Raw genomic sequence first — 18,687 nt, 5'->3', positions numbered from 1 at the left:
GCACTCCTCTTCACGTTGTGCATAAGAACAGCCCTTAGTCTTGAAATATTGGTCAATATACCACACCCCCTTGGCCCATATTGCTTAATTAGACATTAATTAAACTATAATTTTGCCTCCCATATTTAACAGATATTAGCCAGTAACAATTATTACAATTTTCAATCTCGTTGAATAGGGTTTTGGTCATCTAGAAGCCATGTACTATCCTCAAGCTCTGCATCCTCTTGCCAGCTTCTTCCCCTCTGGCGTTCCTCGAAAGAATTCAAGGAAAGATGAAAACACATATTTATTCATGACCTTGACCCTCCCAAAGATATCAAGCTCTGTCTCCTGGTCGTGGTCGACGCCACTCATCATCTGCTTGGACTTGGCAAAGAGGGCATTCTCCTTGGAAACAACCTGATCCAGCCAGTCGAGTGTGTCTCGTTTGGTCATCATCTCCTCAGCTTTGCCCACCGTGCAGCCATAGAACCCGCGTCTACTGCGTTCAAGCCAAGGGTCGTCCCCTACCATAGGGTGGTCATCCCCAACAAAGGCTGTACAGAGTGAGCTGTCAGAGCCTTGGGATCGGCCCACCTCACAAGCGATAACACTCATAAGGAAGAGTGAGAATGTGCGGAAGTTTCGGACAGATGCAGAGAACACAGCAGCCATGAAGTAGTGGCCCCAGCGTTCACAGTCCTGGACACATCGTTGCAGCTGGAACGTCTGGCGGCAGAAGTTGTTGAATTCGGACGCCTTGAGGCCCTGTCTAAGCTCTTGGAGGGAATAGTCCTCCTTCTGGTGCCTGAAAGCATCAGTGAATTTCTCCATTTCTTCCAGATGGTTAGAATGAATGTACTTCCCCACCAGGGAGGCGTAGAAGGTTCTCCTCTGCACCTTAAAGATGCAGTCGTTCAGAACGTAATACAAGTCAAAGTCGGTGTCTTCCCTGGCATTGTACCTGATCTCCACCAGCAGATCGAGAATGGTGGTGAGGTGCTTGATGGGTATGTCTTCCATGGGTTTGTGGTCAGCCAGCCACACGGACGTGAGGTTCCCCTGTTTGTGCACTGGGATGTAATCTGGAGCGCGCCTTCTTTCATTTTCCTCAAAAAACAGGCTCCATGTAAGCCCCTCTAAACAGTCAATCGAGGTGTACTTCTTACGCAAGTTTGCTGAGACAAACATTTGAGGGTGGGTCGGCCATTCTAAAGTCTGTATGTATAGGGCGTGCCCCTGGTAGTTGGGAATGACCTGTCCTCTGTCGTCTCCTTCCACTCTGGTCAGCAGGTTACCGTTCTGGTCCAGCTGGGCGATTACTTTCTTACTGCCGTCTTTATGCCTCCAGACCCCCTCCTCTCTGGTCACCTTCTCTCCGTTGGGCCTGACGGATAGTGCTGAGCTCCTCAGGTGCAGTTTGGTCTCCACGTTGAGTGAGATGAGCGCTTGAAGCAGCCGCTCTGCAAACTTGAGGTCCTTTCCTAGTGCACAGCCCACCAGGCTGAGGGTGTGCAGATGCCCATCTTCTATCTTCATGGCCACCACAACTTTGGCAAGCTCCTCTGGCCCATAACCTCCTAGTCTGGCCACACCATCACTGCCCTTGCTGCCATGACCCACCAGTACGACACGACTGTCTCTGGTCAAAAGGGTCTGAGAGCCCCTGAGGACTTTCAGCGCCCCCTTGTGGTACCTCAGTAGAGTCGACACAGAGGGGCGCTTCTCAAAGAGGAAGGAGGCTGACTCCATCACTACAGGGTCATCCTCCAGGATCACTATATTCTGGTGGTCTATATTCTGATGACCATAGGACATATTTACCTCAGATACAGTATTGTGTTGATCAATTCTATCAGAGTCAATCTGGACAAATGATTGTGGTGTAACTGTCTTAAAAAGACTAGAGAACAAGTGTAAAGACATTGTGACAACCTCTAATAAAGGTGTTATTACTTTCACCACCAAACGAGTAGCTTCTGATTGAAAGAGGGACCAAATCATTTTCAAACCACTTTCACAGTACCTCCTTGGTATAATATGGCTAACACTGACATTTCCAAACAGCCTACAATGTGACTCAGACATGATAAGGGCTTTCACGGGCCACAACTTGGCACTATTGGGCACTGCACAGGCTTTCTGTGGCTTGACATGCTCATGTAAATCAGCACTGGATAATGCAGTATCTGAGTATGTTAGTGAGGAGACAAGGTCCTGTGGAGTCTTTTCAGTTGGTGGCAGTATGTACCTGACAAAACCAAAACTTTGGTTAGAAAAAAAGAACAATATCTTCATAGTTCCTCATTTTCAACAAGGTGATTTAGGCATGTTATTTGGATTATGCTACAAAGGTTCTAAAAAGTTTTACACCCTAATGATGCTTATCAAACCTGGATCATTGAAATACCACATTGAAAAAAAATCTATAATGCACGTTACACAATTCAAATAACTGCATTCAAAACACATTTGGAAATAAATGCTGGTGAACAGAAGTTTTGAAAATGTTATTGATACCTTACCTATCAGTTGTATTGGACTCAAATGCCACATTCTGAGTTTCCCAGTCCACTCCTTTGCAAACAGACATTACAAGCATTTTAAACCAAAAACTCACATGATACCTCTTGTTGTGAGTATAAGGCATATAGGCTCTGTCTAGTGTGCTGTCGCTTTGCTGGAGCTAGCTCAGACATAAAGAACACTGGTACTGTATACTTTTATTTGGTCAAAGTCCCATTAGCAGCTGCAAATTAATGCAATGAACTTCAGGTCAAATTTACTTTAGCTGAATGAAATTTAGCGAGCCGTATCCCATTTTGACGTAATAGCATATAATATGATCCCATTGTAATTTCCTTCTTTTAAAATGTTTTATCACGGCTTTAAGCCTATGCAATATAACTTGCTATATTTTCAGGTAAAGCAAGGTTATCAGCAATACCCTCACCCTTTTTGATGCTTGTGTTTTTGTGTACTGTTACAGTGTATGTGACTCTCTGGCACAGAATATACTGAAATATGTCTCTTCAACCGACCACTGTCTAGACAACAAAAAAACAAATATTTCAGGGATGGTACTATTGGGACTATTTACAACTGACATGGTCAGGTCATTTCTATTGTAAAAAATAAAACAAAAAAAATCTGGGGAAAAAAAAAAGTATAATTCTAGACTAGATCAAAACAACATACACACCCAATGAATATCCCAAACAAATAAATGCATGTTGTTGAAGAGGAAGTGTATTTATCTCACCTGCAACATAAGGCTTTGGGGTCAAAGACAACTGGAGGATGAAGGTAAGGGAAAAGCTTAAGGTCCTCATTGTAACACTCGAAGGGTTTTAGAGTCTTTCTGCTGCATTCATCATCGCCAACAAATAGGCAAATAGGGTTCCTGGGGTGTGGTTGCTATATACAAAGACGGTTACGTTTGGCTCTTGGACACACGTGACTGTTTGACTGTGATAACTCAAGGCAAATTTAACCAGATAACGAAGAAGGTAAACGCTAACCATGACATAGAATAGCAGAGAACGTGCGGATTGCACTACAAGAATATACTTAACCTTAATAAAGACAACAAAGAATAGTTGGTACTCTAGGGAGTGTGTCTAGGAATTTATAAGACATTTAGTTAAATGGGCATCAATGGTTAACATTCAGGAAAAGTGGGGTAGTATTGAGAAATGTCATATTTCTTCCAACATGTGTATTCTAGCATTACAGTGCACAGCTATAGTGCACAGTTGTTCATATTAACAAAATTTCTGGAGAGGATAGAGTTGTGGATTCAAATGTCACTCTGCTGTGACCCATGTGATGGTAGCCTAAGGACCTGGTGGAGTAAAACAGGTGCTACCTGCAGTAAAATACTGGCCTCTTAGAGGCAATTGAGACGTGTCCTTATGAAGAAAAAGCAGTTATTCAAAAGAGATAGTATAGGCCTAATTGCGATCATTGTGCCTTGAATAAATAGTGCTGTGCGATTATTGACTGATTTTGGTTCAATTACTTGAATTCCATTTAATTCTGTATTTTTGTGAGCCCAACGTGCCAATTCTCTAGAGAGAAATCAAATAATTCACGAGAGAAATCAACTTAAGAACTACGGGATCCTGGACTGAAGGGAGTTCTATTTCAGAAAATAGTCAACTTAGTTTAGCGCAGAAACGTCATAATTAGCAGTTGTGGAAAAAGTACCCAATTGTCATACTTGAGTAAAATTATAGATACTTTAATAGAAAGTTACTCAAATAAAAGTAAAGTTACCCAGTAAAATTCTACTTGAGAAAAAGCCTAAAAGTATTTGGTTTTAAATATACTTAAACACAAACTTGGATCACACTTCCAGAAGCTAACCAGAAGCTATCCAGAAGCTAGCCAGTTTACTGGCTGACGTTAGTATTCAGCTAACCACGGTTGATGGTCATCAGCTATCCTTTAGCTCGAAAAGCTATTGCCAGTTTTGTACAAAAGCGACTCAGACCAGAACATACCGGACCTATTTTTCTCTCCATATCCCCGGATTTCAACCGAAAGCTCTGGACATTTACACCTGGATCTTGCAGCTAGCTAGCTGCTATCCGTGTGACTATTGGCTTACGTTGATCCCGGAGCAAACATCAATTATTCAGGAGCTAGCCAGCTGAAGAGTTCCATCAGCCACTCCTGGGCTACAATCACCTATCCGGACCCGTTTTACTGCCGATGCAGAGCCTTCGCGACTGGTCTACTGACGTTATCTGCCTGAGGGAGTTATCCAATTGCCCCTCCGTCGCAACGTTACCTGAACGCCCATCTGCGGCCCGCTAATCGTTAGATTTATTCAGATAGCTGACTTATCGGCTGCTATCGGACAAATGTTCTTGGGTCACTATAACTATATCTATTTTGCCAATTGGATTGATCCCCTCTACCACACGTTTGGCTAAGAAAAAAAATCCAAAAATGCAGTCTCTACAACGCCAAACTTTTTACCAAATTAACTCCATAATATCGACAGAAACATGGCAAACGTTGTTTAGAATAATTCGATGATAAATCATTCGTGGCAGCTGTGTTTCTCCTCGAAGCAAACGAAAAATACACGCAGCTGGAGATTACGCAATAATTGCAACGGAGGACACCAAGCGGCCAACTGGTAGATGTAGTCTTAAGGTCAATCTTCCAATGATGTGCCTACAAATACGTCACAATGCTGTCGACACCTTGGGGAAACGACAGAAAGTCTAAGCTCATTCGTGACCCATATACAGCCATAAGGAGATATTGGAACACAGCGCATTCAAAATCTGGGGCACTTCCTGTATGAAATTTCATCTTGGTTTCGCCTGTAGCATTAGTTCTGTGGCACTCACAGACAATATCTTTGCAGTTTTGGAAACGTCAGAGTGTTTTCTTTCCAAAGCTGTCAATTATATGCATAGTCGAGCATCTTTTCGTTGCTGTTTTCAACCAAGATCTCAGCGATCACTGCCTCATTGCCTGCATCCGTAATGGGTCAGAGGTCAAACTACCTCCACTCATCACTATCAAACGCTCCCTGAAACACTTCAGCGAGCAGGCCTTTCTAATCGACCTGGCCGGGGTATCCTGGAAGGTTATTGACCTCATCCCGTCAGTAAAGGATGCCTGTTTTTTTTATTTTAAATGCCTTCCTCACCATCTTAAATAAGCATGCCCCATTCAAGAAATGTAGAACCAGGTACAGATAAAGCCCTTGCTTCTCTCCAGACCTGACTGCCCTTAACCAACACAAAAACATCCTATGGCGTTCTGCATTAGCATCGAACAGCCCATGTGATATGCAACTTTTCAGGGAAGCTAAAAACCAATATACACAGGCAGTTAGAAAAGCCAAGGCTAGCTTTTTCAAGCAGAAATTTACTTCCTGCAAAACAACTCAAAAAAGTTCTGGGACACTAAGGTCCATGGAGAATAAGAACACCTCCTCCCAGCTGCCCACTGCACTGAGGATAGGAAATACTGTCACCACCGATAAATCCACTATAATTGAGAATTTCGAGCATTTTTCTACGGCTGGCCATGCTTTCCACCTGGCTAACCCTACCCCGGTCAACAGCACTACACACCCACAGCAACTCGCCCAAGCCTTCCCCAAATCCAGTCTGCTGATGTTCAGAAAGAGCTGCAAAATCTGGACCCCTACAAATCAGCCGGGCTAGACAATCTGGACCCTTTCTTTCTAAAAAATTATCTGACAAAATTGTTGCAACCGCTATTACTAGCCTGTTCAACCTCTCTTTCGTGCCATCTGAGATTCCCAAAGATTGGAAGGCAGCTGCGGTCATCCCCCTCTTCAAAGGGGGGACACTCTTGACCCAAACTGCTACAGACCTATATCTATTCTACCCTGCCTTTCTAAAGTCTTCGAAAGCCAAGTCAACAAACAGATTACAGACCATTTCGAATCCCACCATACCTTCTCCGCTGTGCAGTCTGGTTTCAGAGCTGGTCATGGGTGCACCTCAGCCAAGCTCAAGGTCCTAAACGATATCTTAACCGCCATCGATAAGAAACAATACTGTGCAGACGTATTCATTGATCTGGCCAAGGCTTTTGACTTCAATGCCATACAACTCTCCTTCCTTGGCCTCCAATTGCTCTGAAATACAAGTAAAGCTAAATGCATGCTCTTCAACCGATCGCTGCCTGCACCTGCCCGCCCGTCCAACATCACTACTCTGGACGGTTCTGACTTAGAATATGTGGACAACTACAAATACCTAGGTGTCTGGTGAGACTATAAACTCTCCTTCCAGACTCACATCAAACATCTCCAATCCAAAGTTAAATCTAGAATTGGCTTCCTATTTCACAACAAAGCATATTTTACTCATGTTGACAAACATACCCTTGTAAAACTGACCACCCTACCAATCCTCTACTTCGGCGATGTCATTTACAAAATAGCCTCCAATACCCTATTCAATAAATTGGATGTAGTCTATCACAGTGCCATCCGTTTTATCACCAAATCCCCATATACTACCCACCACTGCAACCTGTACGCTCTTATTGGCTGGCCCTCGCTTCATAGTCGTCGCCAAACCCACTGGCTCCAGGTCATCTACAAGACCCTGCTAGGTAAAGTCCCCCCTTATCTCAGATCGCTGGTCACCATAGCAGCACCCACTGTAGCATGCGCTCCAGAAGGTATATCTCTCTGGTCACCCCCAAAACCAATTATTCCTTTGGCCGCCTCTCCTTCCAGTTCTCTGCTGCCAATGACTGGAATGAACTACAAAAATCTCTGAAACTGGAAACACTTCTCTCCCTCACTAGCTTTAAGCACCAGCTGTCAGAGCAGCTCACAGATTACTGCACCTGTACATAGCCCATCTATAATTTAGCCCAAACAACTACCTCTCCCCCTACTGTATTTATTTATTTTGCTCCTTTGCACCCCATTATTTCTATCTCTACCTTGCACATTGTTCCACTGCAAATTCCAGTGTTTTACTTGCTATATTGTATTTACAGTGCCACTATGGCCTTTTTTTGCCTTTACCTCCCTTATCTCACCTCATTTGCTCACATTGTATATAGACTTATTTTCTACTGTATTATTGACTGTATGTTTGTTTTACTCCATGTGTAACTCTGTGTTGTTGTATGTGTTGAACTGCTTTGCTATATCTTGGCCAGGTCGCAATTGTAAATGAGAACTTGTTCTCCACTTGCCTACCTGGTTAAATGAATAAAGGTGAAATAAACTTCCACTCCACTGAATAGCAGGCTAGTGATTGCTTTGCAACTATTGCAGTTAGCCACTGATTCCTTCCAAACCACTCATTGTTGAATTTGCAATTTACAACTTGTGTAATGTTTATGTCCAATGGCCAATGAGCACTGATACTTTTTATCTATAATTTTTCTTCATATGACTAGGATTGAAAAGGATTTGCCAGTAGATTGTCGACGTGATTCATGAAGATGACTGCTTGTCTAGCTTGCTAGCTCCGATTTTGAAAGTATGTTGTTGACATGATCAATCCAATCAAAGCTACGGTAGATATATAACTCTATCCTCCTAATTCCTGCTTACAAGCAAAAATTAAAGCAGGGGGCACCAGTGACTCAGTCTATAAAAAACGTGGTCAGATGAAGCAGATGTTAAACTACTGGACTGTTTTGCTAGCACAGACTGGAATATGTTCCGGGGTTCTTCCGATGGCATTGAGGAGTACACCACATCAGTCACTGGCTTTATCAATAAGTGCATTGAGGATGTCGTCCACACAGTGACTGTACGTACATACCCCAAACAGAAGCCATGGATTACAGGCAACATTCGCTTTCAAGGAGCGGGACTTTAACCCAGAAGCTTATATGAAATCGTGCTATGCTCCCCGACGAACCATCAAACAAGCAAAGCGTCAATACAGGACTAAGATCGAATTGTACTACACCGGCTCCGACGCTCCTCGGATGTGGCAGGGCTTGCAAACTATTACAGACTACAAAGGGAAGCACAGCCAAGAGTTGCCAGATGAGCTAAATAGCTTCTATGCTCGCTTCGAGGCAAGTAACACCGAAACATGCATGAGAGCATCAGCTGTTCCTGGTGACTGTGTGATCAAGCTCTCCTCAGCCGATGTCAGTAAGACCTTTAAACAGGCCAACATTCACAAGGTCGCTGGGCCAGACGGATTACCAGGACGTGTGCGTGCTCAGTCCCCTCCTGTACTCCCTGTTCACGCATGACTGCACAGCCAGGCACAACTCCAACACCATCATTAATTTTGCTGAGGACACATCAGTGGTAGGCCTGATTACCGACAATGAAGAGACAGACTGTAGGGAGGAGGTCAGAGACCTGACCGTGTGGTGCAAGGACAACAACCTCTCTCTCAACGTGATCAAGTCAAAGGAGATGATTGTACAGGAAAATGACCGAGCACGCCCCCATTCTCATTGACGAGGCTGTAGTGGAGCACGTTGAGAGCTTCAAGTTCCTTGGCGTCCACATCACCAACAAACTAACATGGTCCAAAAACACCAAGACAGTCGTCAAGAGGGCACGACAAAACCTATTCCCCCTCAAGAGACTGAAAAGATTTGGCATGGGTCCTCAGATCCTCAAAAGGTTTTACAGCTGCACCATCGAGAGCATCCTGATGGGTTGATTCACTGCCTGGTATGGCAACTGCTTGGCCTCCGACCGCAAGGCACTTCTGAGGTCGTGCTTATGGCCCAGTACACCTCTATACCAGGCAGTGTCAGAGGAAGGCCCTAAAAATTGTCAAAGACTCCAGCCAGACTGTTCTCTCTGCTACCGCACGGCAAGCGGTACCGGAGCACCAAGCCTAGGTCCAAGAGGCTTCTAAACTGCTTCTACCCCCAAGTCATAAGACTCCTGAACAGTTCATCAAATGGCTACCCAGACCATTTGCACCCCCCCATGATGCTGCTACTCTCTGTCATCATCGATGCATAACCACTTTAATAACCCCACCTGCATGTACATAATTACCTCAACAACCTTGACAACGGTGCCCCCGCACATTGACTAATTGACTCTGAACTGGTACCCCTGTATATAGCCCTGCTATTGTTATTTACTGCTGCTCTTTAACTATTTTTTTATGGGGGGGGTATTTTCTTAAAACTGCATTATTGGTTTATTAAGGGCTTGTAAGTAAGCATTTCACTGTAAGGTCTACACCTGTTGGATTCGGCGCATGTGACAAACCAAATTGGATTCAATTTTATAACGTGATTTGACATAATTTTATCTGTGGCCAATGACCTTGAGCCTTCTTGGATGGGCACTTCTAATGTAACTATGGCAGCACCCAGGGGCTTGAATTTTCGAGCTCTACCTGCAGATTTTGCAGTGACATAGTGTCCCCATGAGTGGCAGAACACTGAGCCAATCACGATGCAACTAGAGAACCTTACCAACCCCTACACTCCGTATTTTCCGCTGGCTGCCCCACCACCACAGAAAGCACTGAGCTAGGCTTAAACACCTGCATTTTGGAGCTGCCTTACTCAAGAAACAAACAAAAATGTTTGTATGGGGCTTTATTAACTCAATAAAATATTTGTTTTTTTACATTGTTTGAAAACTGATATGTGACAGGTACTAATGCCAAAATGACATGCAAAACAGGCACCACCTGCCCTGAATGACAGGTCGTCACTGCAATACATATAGGCTTACATATAGACAGTACATATAGGCCTAGGGTTACATATAGACAGTACATATAGGTCTAGGGTTACATATAGACAGTACATATAGGCCTAGGGTTACATATAGACATTACATATAGGCCTACGGTTACATATAGACACTACATATAGGCCTACGGTTACATATAGACATTACATATAGGCCTACGGTTATATATAGACATTACATATAGGCCTACGGTTATATATAGACATTACATATAGGCCTAGGGTTACAGTTCATTAGAATCTATTGAGATTTTCCACTTTAAATTTACCAATGTCTGGTTAAGGTGCCCTTCCCCTGACTCAGAGGAGCTAGCTGTGTTTTTCTGTGTGTAAACAATCAATCACAGGAGATGGAGAGTGGATTACAGTCGACTGTCTGTGTACATGTGCTCTTAGGCCACAGAGGAAATAGAATTCCTGGGCATATTGAAACGGACACTACACCGGATTGCTCAATGACAGGGCTTAGTCCAATGACTGGTATGTGTAATGTAATGGAACTGAGAGTCATGATCAAGGGCGCAACCCTTGTGGTGACACTGCAGGTGGTGAATGTATTGTAAGGTAAATGAGCATTAGACTGCAGTAGACCTTAGACTGACTACTCAACTCTGTATTTGCCTTGTTCCTCTGAGTTTGATAATCTCCATGGTGTGCGTATTGTTTTTTATAGAACGTGTTTGATGCACAAGTGCATGTATTGTCTTTTACGCGCAAAACTGTGATAGATTATCCTTTACGCACTTCCGTTGTATACATTTATTTTTCATGTTGCCTCTATACATTAACGTGATCATGTTATATTTATGTTTTGTACATAATTTATTTTCCTGACATGCGACATTTACTTGCCCCGCCACATCAGCTTCCCTCTACAACGCTGCCTGAGGAAGACTAGTAGTCAAAATGCGTGCAGTTGTTCATCCTGATGTATAATGCTGACTGCTGCTATATGTAGTATTTTGTAAATATATTCCATAAAAGTTTACTGCAACATACTGGCCTCCTACTTGTCTTCTTTTTTAGATAAAAAAAAAAAATGAACACTTATTTTTTTCTTAAAATTGCGTTGTTGGTTAAGGGTTGTAAGTAAGCATTTCAAGGTGTCTTATGTTGCAAGACCAGACGTGACATAGTAAATGTAAATCCGGGATACTCAAATTAGCATGATACTGTATGTTTTGTTTGATATGGTTACATAGGACAGATGGTTGGTTGTATAACGCGAACACCTAGCAACCCAAATGTTTGTGTAAGGTCAATGCATTTTGATAGTCTATACATGAGAGCTTTCCTTTGCCATACTTTTCAATCTCGATATGCTGATAAAACTACATGCTGTTTATTTGTGCTTGAGGTTTGCTCATTCTGTTAAAATGTGATTAAAAGGAAAACAGGAATTTACAGGGATGATATAAGTTGAATGGTGTTGTTGGAGCTAAGAGAAATTACTTGAATTTGCAGACAGGTGAAAACTCATGGAAGATAAACTTGTGTTTGGCATTAGTGCTACAATGGTTTAAATTAAAGGGAAAGAGTCATGTACTCTGAAAGACTAATTGCCCATTCTTGGCTGTAATGAAATACAAGCAAAATTGATTCTGTGCTCTTATCTTGTTTTCACTATGTGACTTAGATCATCCTAAATCAACATTTAATAAAGCATTGGGGGAGGGGGAGGGGGTAATGATGAGGTCTTGTGTTTTCAGAACATCAAAATCAGTAGAGTGTTTTTAATAAATATTTTCATGGCTGGAAAATAAAATACAAATAAACAGATCATGATGATACTGTAATGTGGAGAATTTACACTGCATGTATAATGGTTATGGTCACATGTACCATGAAGAGCAATGTATCAGCAATGCAATGTCACTGTACTGTCATCGTGACTTAACGTTTCAACTAGTAGTACTACTGGCAGTAGTTTATCCTGTAGGAGAATGTGAATGTCCCAGTACTGTGGTAAAGCAAATTGACTAGTTTGATTTCAATCATTTTGACTTGTACTAGGAGATGTATAGTAGCTACACTACCGTATTCTTCATGCACACAAGCTGTACTCACTGCACCTGTGCTCTGACTGAACAAATACTGGAAACACTTAGCTACACTGCTAACATCATGTGATGTCAACTTTTACATTATGAACATGTGCTCCTGTAACACAAAATACACAGATGGGACATCAAATGTAAGAGGATGCATATATTTTCAAAACATTGTATATTTCAAAATGCTGGATGTGGCCTAGACTATAGGCCTACAGTATCATCACACCATTCGCTAATCATCAGTCGAGCCCTACGATAAACATATTTTTGCCCCCTCAGTTTTTAAGCTTGCTCTCCCCCACCTTCCCCTCAGCAACCAGTTCAGTTTCCATCTCTGGCCTTTGTGGCTGAAGTGGTTTATTTTGCAACATTAAGGAGAAGCCAGTGCAATATCCATGCATTCTGAAGTCACTGACACCCACAGAGTTACACTGCTGTCCAAGCTGTCGCACGAAGCACTCTGTACCAGTAATGGTGGCTGCAGTGAGGGTAAAGTGTGAAAAGATTATGTGTGAGTGACTCAAAGGAAGATGTGTTAGATTTTAAAAAATTACAGAGCAAGAACATCATTGAAGATATTACTGTCCAAGTAAAATGAAAACTACGTCTTTCAACCATATGAAATCATCCTTAAATATGTTTTACTTGAAACAGAACCATATTTGCATAATCAAACTCCTAAAACTCTTAATGTTTGCATTCTAATGCTAAAACCACCAACTGACTTGTCACCCAATTACAACAGAGGAGAATGTACTTTTTTTTGTTGCATTGAAATTTGGGGTTTGCCACTAAATATTCTGTGAAAATGACCAGCAAAAAACCTCAAGCTATCCAGCAGTGTATTTAAAGGCTCTTCTCTCTCATCCAGTATAGAATCAAGAAACAACTCTTCGTTTTACATCTCCAAGAGAAAGAGCACATGGTATGATATGAAGTCTCAATTTTTATACATGTTATCTTTTGATCTCTAGTCATAAAACCTGAAGGACAACAATTCTTCATACAGATCTTAAGGTATATTGTCCTATTTCTTAAAACTTTATTTCATGTGCACTGTACTGTAATTGATAAATATGTAGTGCTTGGAACAGCAATACATTTCACTGATCAAATGGATTAGTACAACACATTTACTCATAAATGACCATTACAAGCTCACTACAGCGTGTCACTACAGTGTGTGGTGGCAGGTAGCCTAGCGGTTAAGAGCATTGAGCCAGTGACCAAAAGGTTGCAGTTTCAAATCCCAGAGCTGATGCTGACTAGGTGAAAAATCTGTTTTGATTACTTCTACTTACTTTGATTACTTCTACTTTTTTTCTTTAAGAGTGATGAAGGAGCTGTGTCTACTTCTACTGATCTGCTGGGCAGGCACACTCCAGTGCCTGGCAGAGAGTTTGAGGGGAAAGATTCCTGGCAAGCCACAGGAATGTGAGCAGGCCGAGTTTGTCCCTGGTTACAACCTGGCAGGGGAAGGTTTCGACATTGTGAAGATGCAGCGAAAAGGTTCTTATGTGATCGACATGGAAAATTGGGAGCGGGAGGGAGACACTTGCGAGTTAGCTGTCAATTTATGTTTGGGTGGAATAAAACAGAAGCTTCCAGCAGCCATGGCAAACTGGAGAGCCATCACCGACTGCAAGCGGGACGTCTCAAGCAGCATCTATGAATCCAGTGAGTCCCTCATCAATACCACAACTTCAGCCGTGACCAACAACTGGAAACTTGGCCTGGACCTAGAGATTCCTCAAGTAAAGTTCAAGACAATCATTGGAGGGACAGATTCCAGAGAAGCAACATATGCCATTGCAAAGTCGAAGCAGGACAGATACAGTTTCACCAGGCATGAAGTCCATTGTAGCATCTACAGGTGATGCGCTCAACTTCAGTGACAAAACTAAAAGATTCTTAAAGAGGCTGTAATGAGGCTAATATAATGCTTTTCATGAATATTGTGTATCCATTGCATGATAAGATCACATACAATACCATCACATGCTTACCAATTGCGTTCAACTTCACTGCTATTAAAGACTAAAATACAACCGATTGTTAAATGTTAACCAAACCATTGTCACTTTTTTCCTCAGATATAGCCTGGTCGAAGATCCTCCTCTTCACAAACAATTTCTGAATTCGGTGAAGAAGCTCCCCACTGTTTATGACCTCATTTCTAAGCTGGCCTATAGAAACCTGATAGACACATACATTTCATAATTTCACCTCTCAAGTCAACCTGGGAGGGAAAGTGAGCGCTGTAACTTCCATCAAGTCTTGTCAGGCGACTATGAACGGAGTGACAGTCACTGCAGTGAAAGACTGTCTCGATGTCGAGGCCTCCTTGTCATATCAATTCAGCTCTAGTTTGACCGCCGAGCTTCACTACTGTAATGAACTAAAGAAGAAACTTGGCACCAACAGAAGTTTCAGCAGCATGTTCAGTGACCGCCACTCGGAAATTAAAGGAGGGGTACTAAATGGAGGCGACCTGCTGTTCTCAGGTGCGTTGGACGCAAACGCCTACAAAGAGTGGCTGGAGTCCTTGAAAACGATCCCTGACGTGGTGCACTACTTCCTTAAGCCCCTTCACTTCCTGTTGAAAAGTGGACATCCTGCTCAACCTGGGCTGAAGAAAGCAGTGGAGGAGTACATCCTTGAAAACGCCCTGATCAAGAAATGCTCAGAGTCCTGTCAGATAGGTACATATAGGCCTAGGGTTACATATAGACACTACATATAGGCCTAGGGTTACATATAGACACTACATATAGGCCTAGGGTTACATATAGACACTACATATAGGCCTAGGGTTACATATAGACACTATAACTTCCGGCGCCGACAGAGATGGCCGCCTCGCTTCGCGTTCCTAGGAAACTATGCAGTTTTTTGTTTTTTTTACGTGTTATTTCTTACACTAGTACCCCAGGTCATCTTAGGTTTCATTACATACAGCCGAGAAGAACTACTGAATATAAGATCAGCGTCAACTCACCGTCAGTACGACCAAGAATATGTTTTTCGCGATGCGGATCCTGTGTTCTGCCTTACAACCAGTGTAACCGAGTGGATCACATGCAGCGACCAAAAAAAAAAAAAAAAACGACTCAGAAAAAGAGGGAAACGAGCGGTCTTCTGGTCAGACTCCGGAGACGGGCACATCGTGCACCACTCCCTAGCATTCTTCTTGCCAATGTCCAGTCTCTTGACAACAAGGTTGATGAAATCCGAGCAAGGGTAGCATTCCAGAGGGACATCAGAGACTGTAACGTTCTCTGCTTCACGGAAACATGGCTAACTGGAGAGACGCAATCCGAGCGGTGCAGCCAGCGGGTTTCTCCACGCATCGCGCCGACAGAAACAAACATCTTTCTGGTAAGAAGACGGGGGGGCGTATGCCTTATGGCCAACGTGACATGGTGTGATGAAAGAAACATACAGGAACTCAAATCCTTCTGTTCACCTGATTTAGAATTCCTCACAATCAAATGTAGACCGCATTATCTACCAAGAGAATTCTCTTCGATTATAATCACAGCCGTATATATCCCCCCAAGCAGACACATCGATGGCTCTGAACGAACTTTATTTAACTCTCTGCAAACTGGAAACGATTTATCCGGAGGCTGCATTCATTGTAGCTGGGGATTTTAACAAGGCTAATCTGAAAACAAGACTCCCTAAATTTTATCAGCATATCGATTGCGCAACCAGGGGTGGAAAGACCCTGGATCATTGTTACTCTAACTTCCGCGACGCATATAAGGCCCTGCCCCGCCCCGGAAAAGCTGACCACGACTCCATTTTGTTGATCCCTGCCTACAGACAGAAACTAAAACAAGAAGCTCCCACGCTGAGGTCTGTCCAACGCTGGTCCGACCAAGCTGACTCCACACTCCAAGACTGCTTCCATCACGTGGACTGGGAGATGTTTCGACTAAAACAACATTGACGAATACGCTGATACGGTGTGCGAGTTCATTAGAACGTGCGTTGAAGATGTCGTTCCCATAGCAACGATTAAAACATTCCCTAACCAGAAACCGTGGATTGATGGCAGCATTCGTGTGAAACTGAAGGCACGAACCACTGCTTTTAATCAGGGCAAGGTGTCTGGTAACCAGTGCAGCTATTCCTTCTCAAGCTAAGCGCCAGTACAGAGACAAAGTAGAATCTCAATTCAACGGCTCAGACACAAGAGGCATGTCCATCACGTGGACTGGGAGATGTTTCGTGACAACAACATTAGCGAATTGATACGGTGTGCTGAACGTGCGTTGAAGATGTCGTTCCCATAGCAGCGATTAAAACATTCCCTAACCAGAAACCGTGGATTGATGGCAGCATTCGTGGAAGGCACGAACCACTGCTTTTAATCAGGGCAAGGTGTCTGGTAACATGACTGAATACAAACAGTGCAGCTATTCCTTCCGCAAGGCTATCAAACAAGCTAAGCGCCAGTACAGAGACAAAGTAGAATCTCAATTCAACGGCTCAGACACAAGAGGCATGTGGCAGGGTCTACAGTCAATCACGGACTACAGGAAGAAACCCAGCCCAGTCATGGACCAGGATGTCTTGCTCCCAGGCAGACTAAATAACTTTTTGCCCGCTTTGAGGACAATACAGTGCCACTGACACAGCCTGCAACGGAAACATGCGGTCTCTCCTTCACTGCAGCCGAAGTGAGTAAGACATTTAAACGTGTTAACCCTCGCAAGGCTGCAGGCCCAGACGGCATCCCCAGGCGCGCCCTCAGAGCATGCGCAGACCAGCTGGCCGGTGTGTTTACGGACATATTCAATCAATCCCTATACCAGTCTGCTGTTCCCACATGCTTCAAGAGGGCCACCATTGTTCCTGTTCCCAAGAAAGCTAAGGTAACTGAGCTAAACGACTACCGCCCGTAGCACTCACATCCGTCATCATGAAGTGCTTTGAGAGACTAGTCAAGGACCATATCACCTCCACCCTACCTGACACCCTTGACCCACTCCAATTTGCTTACCGCCCAAATAGGTCCACAGACGATGCAATCTCAACCACACTGCACACTGCCCTAACCCATCTGGACAAGAGGAATACCTATGTGAGAATGCTGTTCATCGACAACAGCTCGGCATTCAACACCATAGTACCCTCAAGCTCATCAAGTGGGTCTCGACCCCGGAACTGGGTACTGGACTTCCTGACGGGCAGGTGGTGAGGCAACAACATCTTACCAACACTGGGGCCCCACAAGGGTGCGTTCTGAGCCCTCTCCTGTACTCCCTGTTCACCCACGACGGGCCATGCACAGGGAGGAGTGGTAGGCTTGATGAACGGGCCCTACAGGGAGTGTGGTGTCTGGAAAATAACCTCACACTCAACGTCAACAAAACTAAGGAGATGATTGTGGACTTCAGGAAACAGCAGAGGGAACACCCGCCCATCCACATCGATGGAACAGTAGTGGAGAGGGTAGCAAGTTTTAAGTTCCTCGGCATACACATCACAGACAAACTGAATTGTTCCACTCACACAGACAGCATCGTGAGGAAGGCGCAGCAGCGCCTCTTCAACCTCAGGAGGCTGAAGAAATTCGGCTTGTCACCAAAAGCACTCACAAACTTCTACAGATGCACAATCGAGAGCATCCTGGCGGGCTGTATCACCGCCTGGTATGGCAACTGCACCGCCCTCAACCGTAAGGCTCTCCAGAGGGTAGTGAGGTCTGCACAACGCATCACCGGGGGCAAACTACCTGCCCTCCAGGACACCTACACCACCCGATGCTACAGGAAGGCCATAAAGATCATCAAGGACATCAACCACCCGAGCCACTGCCTGTTCACCCCGCTGTCATCCAGAAGGCGAGGTCAGTACAGGTGCATCAAAGCTGGGACCGAGAGACTGAAAAACAGCTTCTATCTCAAGGCCATCAGACTGTTAAACAGCCACCACTAACATTGAGTGGCTACTGCCAACACACTGTCAATGACACTGACTCTACTCCAGCCACTTTAATCATGGGAATTGATGGGAAATGATGTAAATATATCACTAGCCACTTTAAACAATGCTACCTTATATAATGTTACTTACCCTACATTGTTCATCTCATATGCATACGTTGATACTGTACTCTATATCATCGACTGCATCCTTATGTAATACATGTATCACTAGCCACTTTAACTATGCCACTTGGTTTACATACTTATCTCATATGTATATACTGTACCCGATATCATCTACTGTATCTTGCCTATGCTGCTCTGTACCATCACTCATTCATATATCCTTATGTACATATTCTTTATCCCCTTACACTGTGTATAAGACAGTCGTTTTTTTGGAATTGTTAGTTAGATTACTTGCTCGTTATTACTGCATTGTCGGAACTAGAAGCACAAGCATTTCGCTACACTCGCATTAACATCTGCTAACC

The 18,687-nt window shown here is 43.6% G+C and overlaps 1 protein-coding gene and 1 pseudogene across 1 annotated transcript; one reads left to right on the top strand and one right to left on the bottom strand.

The window, feature by feature from the left end:
- On the bottom strand, positions 1-3,356 carry LOC112229729. Its single transcript, XM_024395726.1, has 3 exons — positions 3,245-3,356; positions 2,508-2,559; positions 1-2,233 (listed from the first exon to the last, which is right to left on the bottom strand). Exons 1-3 carry the CDS (start codon positions 3,312-3,314, stop codon positions 211-213), a joined length of 2,145 nt encoding a protein of 714 aa, XP_024251494.1. The 5' UTR covers positions 3,315-3,356; the 3' UTR covers positions 1-210.
- A 9,740-nt stretch (positions 3,357-13,096) lies between these two features.
- Positions 13,097-15,012, top strand: LOC121841461 (annotated as a pseudogene).
- Positions 15,013-18,687: the final 3,675 nt, after the last annotated feature.

Source organism: Oncorhynchus tshawytscha, linkage group LG31 (genome assembly GCF_018296145.1).
Source record: "Oncorhynchus tshawytscha isolate Ot180627B linkage group LG31, Otsh_v2.0, whole genome shotgun sequence".
Classification (NCBI taxonomy): domain Eukaryota; kingdom Metazoa; phylum Chordata; class Actinopteri; order Salmoniformes; family Salmonidae; genus Oncorhynchus; species Oncorhynchus tshawytscha.
This window is presented reverse-complemented; position numbering and strand designations above follow the sequence as displayed.

Excerpts from the sequence above, each read along its gene's own strand:
- LOC112229729 (XM_024395726.1), bottom strand. The coding sequence starts at position 3,314 with ATGAGGACCTTAAGCTTTTCCCTTACCTTCATCCTCCAGTTGTCTTTG. Across the intron at positions 2,560-3,244 it reads CCCAAAGCCTTATGTTGCAG|GAGTGGACTGGGAAACTCAG; the intron begins GTGAGATAAATA and ends CTGTTTGCAAAG. Across the intron at positions 2,234-2,507 it reads GAGTCCAATACAACTGATAG|GTACATACTGCCACCAACTG; the intron begins GTAAGGTATCAA and ends TGGTTTTGTCAG.